This window comes from Littorina saxatilis, unplaced genomic scaffold, assembly GCF_037325665.1.
Source record: "Littorina saxatilis isolate snail1 unplaced genomic scaffold, US_GU_Lsax_2.0 scaffold_502, whole genome shotgun sequence".
In the NCBI taxonomy this organism is placed as follows: Eukaryota; Metazoa; Mollusca; class Gastropoda; order Littorinimorpha; family Littorinidae; genus Littorina; species Littorina saxatilis.
In genome coordinates this window covers 27,501-35,000 of record NW_027127226.1, presented here as the reverse complement: position 1 = coordinate 35,000, position 7,500 = coordinate 27,501, and the positions used below count along the sequence as shown (strand labels likewise).

At 41.1% G+C, this 7,500-nt stretch overlaps 1 protein-coding gene across 3 annotated transcripts in view; it reads right to left on the bottom strand.

Annotated features, from left to right (window-relative positions):
• Window positions 1–5,083, bottom strand: part of LOC138955694 (leucine-rich repeat-containing protein 71-like) — a 63,410-nt gene extending 58,327 nt beyond the window's left edge. For 2 of the 3 annotated variants that reach the window (XM_070327247.1, XM_070327245.1), the window contains exon 1: window positions 5,006–5,083. In XM_070327247.1, the coding sequence (XP_070183348.1) occupies window positions 5,006–5,031 (26 nt within the window). In that variant the 5' untranslated portion in view covers window positions 5,032–5,083. The remainder of the gene's footprint in view (window positions 1–5,005) is intronic. The other variant, XM_070327248.1, reaches the window with a different exon arrangement.
• Between the last annotated feature and the right edge of the window lie 2,417 nt (window positions 5,084–7,500).

Genomic DNA, 7,500 nt, shown 5'->3' with positions numbered 1-7,500 from the left:
GAGAGAGAGAGAGAGAGAGAGAGAGAGAGAGAGAGAGAGAGAGAGAGAGAGAGAGTGGAGGGAGGGGAGAGAGAATGAATGAAAGAGAGAGAGAGATAGAAAGAGAGAGAGAGAGTGAGAGAGACAGATAGGGAGATAGAGAGAGAGCGATAAAGAGACAGAGGGAGAGAGAGAGAGCGATAAAGAGAGAGAGACAGAGACAGAGAGGGAGATAGAGAGAGAGCGATAAAGAGACAGAGGGAGATAGAGAGAGAGAGCGATAAAGAGACAGAGAGGGAGATAGAGAGAGAGACCGATAAGGAGACAGAGGGACAATGACAATGACAATGACAAATTCTTTATTAACGAGGGTAAGGGCACAAGCAAACAGGTGCGTTTTTACATCCAGCCCTCGAGGGGGAGAGAGAGAGAGAGAGAGAGAGAGAGAGAGAGAGAGAGAGAGAGAGAGAGAGAGAGAGAGAGAGAGAGAGAGAGAGAGAGAGAGAGAGATCAAATCAAATCAAATCAAATCAAATCAAATCAAATCAAATTTTTCGAGGGTTGTGGCATAAGCAATACAACGACCTTTTTTTCAACCAGCCCTCGCCCAGAGAGGGGACTAACCTAATCACATATTTACACGGATATTAACGTAGAAAAAAAGGTAGAAAAAACAACAACATATGAATATTTACACATTACATATTATACACAAATATAAAGCGAGAGAGAGAGAGAGACAGAGAGAGAGAGAGAGAGAGAGAGAGAGACACACACACACACAGACAGACAGACAGACAGATAGACAGACAGACAGACAGAACGAAATGAGAACAAATGTCGAAATGCATACGCAAGTCAATTCATTCTAATACGCTGGAAATAGCACGTGTGTATACATGTATTAGCCGATTACGATACACTTGTCTTTAGATTCCAAGGGACCGATATTACGTGCAAGCTATTCATGACACTCTTGTGTTTTTTTCCCTGGACTATAGGCGTATGGCACTGTGTTATAGGTGTGAGGGGGGGGGGGGGACTCCTCTTTATCTACTCATTAATTAAAGCAGAGTGAATACGCTCTGATTACAATCAACCTTTTTTTTTTTATCTTAAGGGCCTGGGGTAAGCTTATCTTGCTTCTGGTTTTAGATATATATTTTATTTGATCTATAGCTGGGGAACACAGCCACATGAAACAAAGGGGGGGGGGGGGAGGGGGGGGAGGGGGGGGGGACTGTTAGTTCTGTCTGTATTTGGTGTTTAACGTCGTTTTCAAAAACGAAGGTTATATCGCGACGGGGAAAGAGGGGAGATGGGATAGAGCCACTTGTCAATTGTTTCTTGTTCACAAAAGCACTAATCAAAAATTTGCTCCAGGGGCTTGCAAGGTAGTACAATGTATTACCTTACTGGGAGAATGCAAGTTTCCAGTACAAAGGACTTAACATTTCTTACATACTGCTTGACTAAAATCTTTACAAAAATTGACTATATTCTATACAAGAAACACTTAACAAGGGTAAAAAGAGAAACAGAATCCGTTAGTCGCCTCTTACGACATGCTGGGGAGCATCGGGTAAATTCTTCCCCCTAACCCGCGGGGGGGGGGGGGGGGGGGGATGTTAGTTACTCTTGCGGTCTGAAAGTAGTAGAATTAGGCCTCAGAGCCCCCCCCCCCCCCCCCCCATCCAGGGCTATGTGCCTGTGCCTTACAATGTCTTAAGCCTGGTGGCTGATCATTTTTCAAATCAACGCCCTATCAATTATACATGGATCGCGGTAATTTGTCCGATAAAGAAATATATCCTATTCAAAATCAGTGGGCGTAAGTCATTTGTTTGATACACCATTATCCCCGTTAAAGCCAGCCAGCGTGTTTGTGTGTTATACTGCTAGTGTTGTATTGAATTCAAAAGGTCTTGTGTTTGGCGTAATTTACAGGGGCGGAGCAGTTAAGCCCGAGGTTACAACCTGGGGTCCAGGGGTCGGTAGAGGTGGGGTACCGTGGCAACGACCCCGTTGGGGGGTCTGTGGGGCAAATTGTGGCTTATTCTTGATTTTAAGCATGATCAACTGGTGTCAGCAGCCACTCATTATTTCTTTTGAAGTTAGTATTAAATAATGGCAATTTATCTTCCATGATATCTGCTCCCGACATCATATAGTATGGTTAGAAGAAAGACATGTCGCATAGGAGTGGCAGTTAAAACTGGACAAAAATGATACTGATTAAACAATTAACACTTCCCCCGGCTTCACAGATAGAAACAACAACATTCACAAACTTTTTATTTTTTATTTTTTTTACAGCCGAGGGGGGGGGGGGTGGTGTCCGGAACCCCTGTAACCACCCCCTAACCCGCCCCTGTACTGCTAGTGTTGCATTGGATTCAAAAGGTCTTGTGTTTGGTGTCATTTATTACCACACAAAACCGCCACGGTGATTTAAATAGGGTAGCTTATACTGGACTGGGTTGCCGAGTGGTAACGCACTTGCGCTCGAAATCGAGAGGTTGCGTGTTCGACCCTGGGTCGGGCCGCTATTTTCTCCCCCCTTTCCTAACCTAGATGGTGGGTTCAAGTGCTAGTCTTTCGGATGAGACGAAAAACCGAGGTCCCTTCGTGTACACTATATTGGGGTGTGCACGTTAAAGATCCCACGATTGACAAAAGGGTCTTTCCTGGCAAAATTGTATAGGCATAGATAAAAATGTCCATCAAATACCCGTGTGACTTGGAATAAAGGCCGCGAAAGGTGAACATTCGCTTAACAGGCTTGAGGTTTGCTGGTCGATGTGAATGCGTGATATATTGTGTAAAAAATTCCATCTCACACGGCATAAAGCGCTTTGAACATCGGATAAGGCGCTATATAAATAAAGAGAATGATGATATCTTTGTTACAGTCATACAAAGTCCTTCTCGTGCAAATGAATCGGGTTACCATCTCAGATCTGGCCGTACTTTTACGTGGAATACGAGCATCTTTCCACTTGGTCAAATACCGCAAATCAAAAGCCTGAGTAGTCTCAGTGCAAAGTGGGAATTGTATGATAAATGAATTTGTTAATTGACACGGGTGTCAATTTGAAAAACGGATTCATCAATCAAGTCCCACTCTTCTCAACACGCATGCATGCATGCAGGCTATTGATTTCATATTAGCATATAATTATATGGGAAAATTCATCAAGTATATTCTTTTTTCTGCTGAAAGATATTGTCACAATAATTGTAAATACAGTTTTGAAATTGGGGCTTTTTTCTTTCTTTTTCGTACAACTGAACCTACCTCTCCCTAACATAATATAAATAATGAAGAACCAAAGTGAGAATACTCTTACATTGTTTTCGTTTTTCTCATTTTGACATACACAAAAATCACTCTAACTTTTGACATGGCATATCTTATGGTAGTTTTAAATGTATCATGATTAATTTTTGTGGATCCGATAAACAAAAACATGTCACAGCTATATATATCAGAATTAAATGAATTTGCTTCAATGAATAATAATGTTCGGAGGTGCAAAGAAGTGCACACGTTTAGGGGTGTTGGGCAGATATTGTTTTAGGCACACACCAAAACGGCGTGAAATTTGGTATGCAAAAAAGTTAAATGTTATCACGCTTTTGATACAAAATATTAAACAAATCTAACTGTTGTGTCACGTTATACAAATGCATGAGGCAGTGACGTGTGTGTGTGCGAGTGTGTGCGCGTGCGTGCGTGTTTGTGTGCGTGCGTGTTTGTGTGTGTGTGTGTGTGTGTGTGTGTGTGTGTGTGTGACTTGAGGCGAGGAAGCTTGAGTGTATACTGCTAGTTTTAGTGAGTGTATTTTTTTTATACTTATGCTGTCCAGTGTTGTTTTTAGATTAATGTTGTTGATCAGTTTGTATAAATGATGCGTGTGTTGGTGTATATGGCTGGATTGAAATGTTTCTTAACCGCAATGTCATCACAAATTCCCAACCTTGGGCAATGAAAGATGCTGTATTCTGTATTCTGTATTCTGTATTATTTACAACAAAAACAATGTGTGTCTACGCATGACAGCAATGTTTTCCAAGACTGAAAGAAACAATAAACAGCACCCTTATAACACTTAAGGAGCTCTTTGACGTTTTTACACTTTTTATTGCACCCCAAATTAAGTAAACTTCCTTCAGGATATAAAAAAAAGTGTCCCTGTTTTGACTCGTAACTTTAATTTGAATGCTCTGATATAGTTGGCACACTTGTGCAACTTTCTTAATTCATTGCACCATAAAATAATACACAAATACTTCTTTCGTGTCTTTGATGAAATTCATAGTCTAATAGTTTTTTTGGGTTGTTGTTGTTGGTGTTCATAATATGGAGCTTGTAATTATGAAGTTTGTCTGTGTTTTTATTATGAGTTCAGAGACGGAAAAAGAAAGAAGAGAGCGCTGTACATAACAATCTTCTGACGTTCGATTTTAACTACAAACTTACTCTTACGCCAGCCAGATCAAAACACAATGACTAATCATTTTAAATCATATACAGTTTGAAGGCAAAATAAAAATAGGTTTTGTGATTGTTTCGTTAAATAAAACAAATGGCAGCAAGAGAAACATGCCGTGCACTACCGTTTGCTGGAGACAATACAATACAATACAATACAATACAATACAATACAATACAATACAATACAATACAATACAATACAATACAATACAATACAATACAAAAAATACACTACAATACAATACAATACAATACAATACAATACAATACAATACCACACAATACAATACAATACCACACAATAGAATGCAATGCAAATGCAACTCAAGGCAAGACAAGACAAGACAAGGCAAGGCAAAAGAACACAACACAAGACAACACAAGACAACACAAGACAACACAACACATCACAACACAACACGACACAACACAACACAACACAACACAACACAATACAATAATACTGTCTTATCATAATCAGATAATCTATCACATCTTACGCAAACGGAAAAGACAGCAGTAACTTACCCGCTTAGTTTGGGCGTACTATCCATGATGAGTGGATAAGTATGTTAGTTTGTCGTTTCTGTTTCGGACTTAGTTGAATACACAGTCGGTATTCCCTAGAAAATTTGATATCCCGTTAAAAAGAAATACACACATTTTGTAAATTACTTCGTCGTCAAAGTCAGCAATGACAGCCTCAGTAACAATGTATAATGGCAAAATATAATCCCAATTTAAAAAAAAATAAAAAGCTGCAGAAAAAAACCCCAGGACTCAAACACACCAAGCTGTTACCATTACTTAAATTCCACAAAGAAATCATTCGGACGATTATTCAAACAGCAACACACCAAAAAACCAACGCCAAATTCAAAATCCAGATACAAAATAACAACACTCCTAATTCACGTGAAATATCAAAAGACTGGATACGCAAATTTCCCAGAATTTCTTAGAACACATCGCGGGGACTAACAACAATTTAATAAAGGTTTTCGGAGATTACAGATTTTGACAGAAAATATCATTCATCACTGATCAAGAGTTTTGCATTGCGTGGCAACCCTTACAAAAAGAAACCTGTGTTTCTTATATTTAAAACAAAACCCGTTTCTGTTTTTCATCTCAACAATGAAACGGACTGATAGTTTGTCGTTACACGCATTTTCCCCTATAATGTGATTTCAAGATTGAATACTCGGTAACTCCTCGACTGGTCTCTTTGGCTTAAAATAATTAAGTTTATTTAACGTCACTCTGTTAAACAACATTGGCGACATTTGTTTTCAGGTCTCTACTCGTAGCACTTGACAAGCTCCTAGCTATCACTTGACTCTCAAAGAACACAGGTGTATATATAATACGCATAAGCAAGACACGTACAGCAATACTCTTCTAAGTTTGCTTTTCTTCTGCCGATTTCACAGATCACAGCTCCCATCTCAAACACAGCGAGATAATTCGCACGGAATCAAAAGACAGCTCTAGTTAACGACGAAGAAGAAGAAGAAGAAGAAGAAAAGACACAGCGCCTCTGATCTCGATCAATATTTACGAAACAGGTCCAGCCGAGACCAGGGCTGGCAGAGGTGCACGAAGGAAAAGTGGGTGCCGCCTAACTGGGTGGGAACAATCCGCGGGGTCTGCTTCATTGAAATCACAACAAATGTGACCCTCCACCACGAAATGAGTCGCATGTCACCTTTGCATGATTTTCATATTTTTACATTTTCCTAAAGTATTTTTTATGCTCTATCCAGTGGTGAAAACCGTTTTACAAAAGAGCAAAAACTGTTTGAGTTATAAGCCTGTGACTAAGGTGACCCTCACACTCAGTCTGTTACCAGACACTCCCCGGACTTATATTAAGCCTAGCGCAGAACCGCGCGAAGTGACATGCGACTCATTTCGTGGTGGAGGGTCACAAATCTCAATGTCAACCAATCGAACACCGCGGCTGGCTCCCCCCACCCGGTTGGTAACTTCCCCGTGCACTTTTTCCCTGGAGACTAAGTGGGAATACACCCATGCGACCAACGCCTGGGTGTAGCCTACACTCAGTTTTAGTCACTCTGTTTGAGAAGGGTATGAAGAGTTATATAATTATACACATTGTATGAACGGCGCCAGTGGTCGGAAGGGTGTTTCATTCTGATTTCTTCTTCTATTGTCACCTGTAGCTTAAACGACCCAATTAAACCTGTTCTACTGACCTTATCTGAGCTGGGTAGCCGTTTATACGGTTTAAGCCCACCCCCCCCCCCCCCCCCCACCCCTCAAGCACCAGCACCCCCAGCCCCTCAACACTTAGAAACATACCAAATTTGAACATGCCGACTCCTCCTTGTGTGGAGAGTGAGGCTTTATTGAAGAATTAATTTCACAAAAAGAAACCAGTGTCCGTCCGACAATCAATTCAGACATAAATTCCGACGGGCGCAGTGGCGTGGTGGTAAGACGTCGGCCTCCTAATCGGGAGGTCGTGAGTTCGAACCCCGGTCGCTGTCGCCTGGTGGGTTAAGAGTGGAGATTTTTCCGATCTCCCAGGTCAACATATGTGCAGACCTGCTAGTGACTAATTAACCCCCTTCGTGTGTACACGCAAGCACATGACCAAGTGCGCACGGAAAAGATCCTGTAATCCATGTCAGAGTTCGGTTGGTTATAGAAACACGAAAATACCCAGCATGCCTCCCCCGAAATCGGCGTATGCTGCCTGAATGGCGGGGTAAAAACGGTCATACACGTAAAAATCCACTCGTGCTAAAAACATTGGTGAACGTGGAAGTCAAAGCCCATGAGCGAAGAAGAAGAAGAAGAAGAAGAAGAAGAAGAAGAAGAAGAAGAAGAAGAAGAAGAAGAAAAAACATAAATTCCCAATCTACACAGAAAGTTCCCAGGTTGCTGATTCGTGGTATGTGTCCAAGAAGAGGGCTGGCTTTATCCTTGGTAACAGCATTGGCAGATCTGAGATGCTGATACATTAAAAGGGCTGGCTTTATCCTTTGTAACAGCCT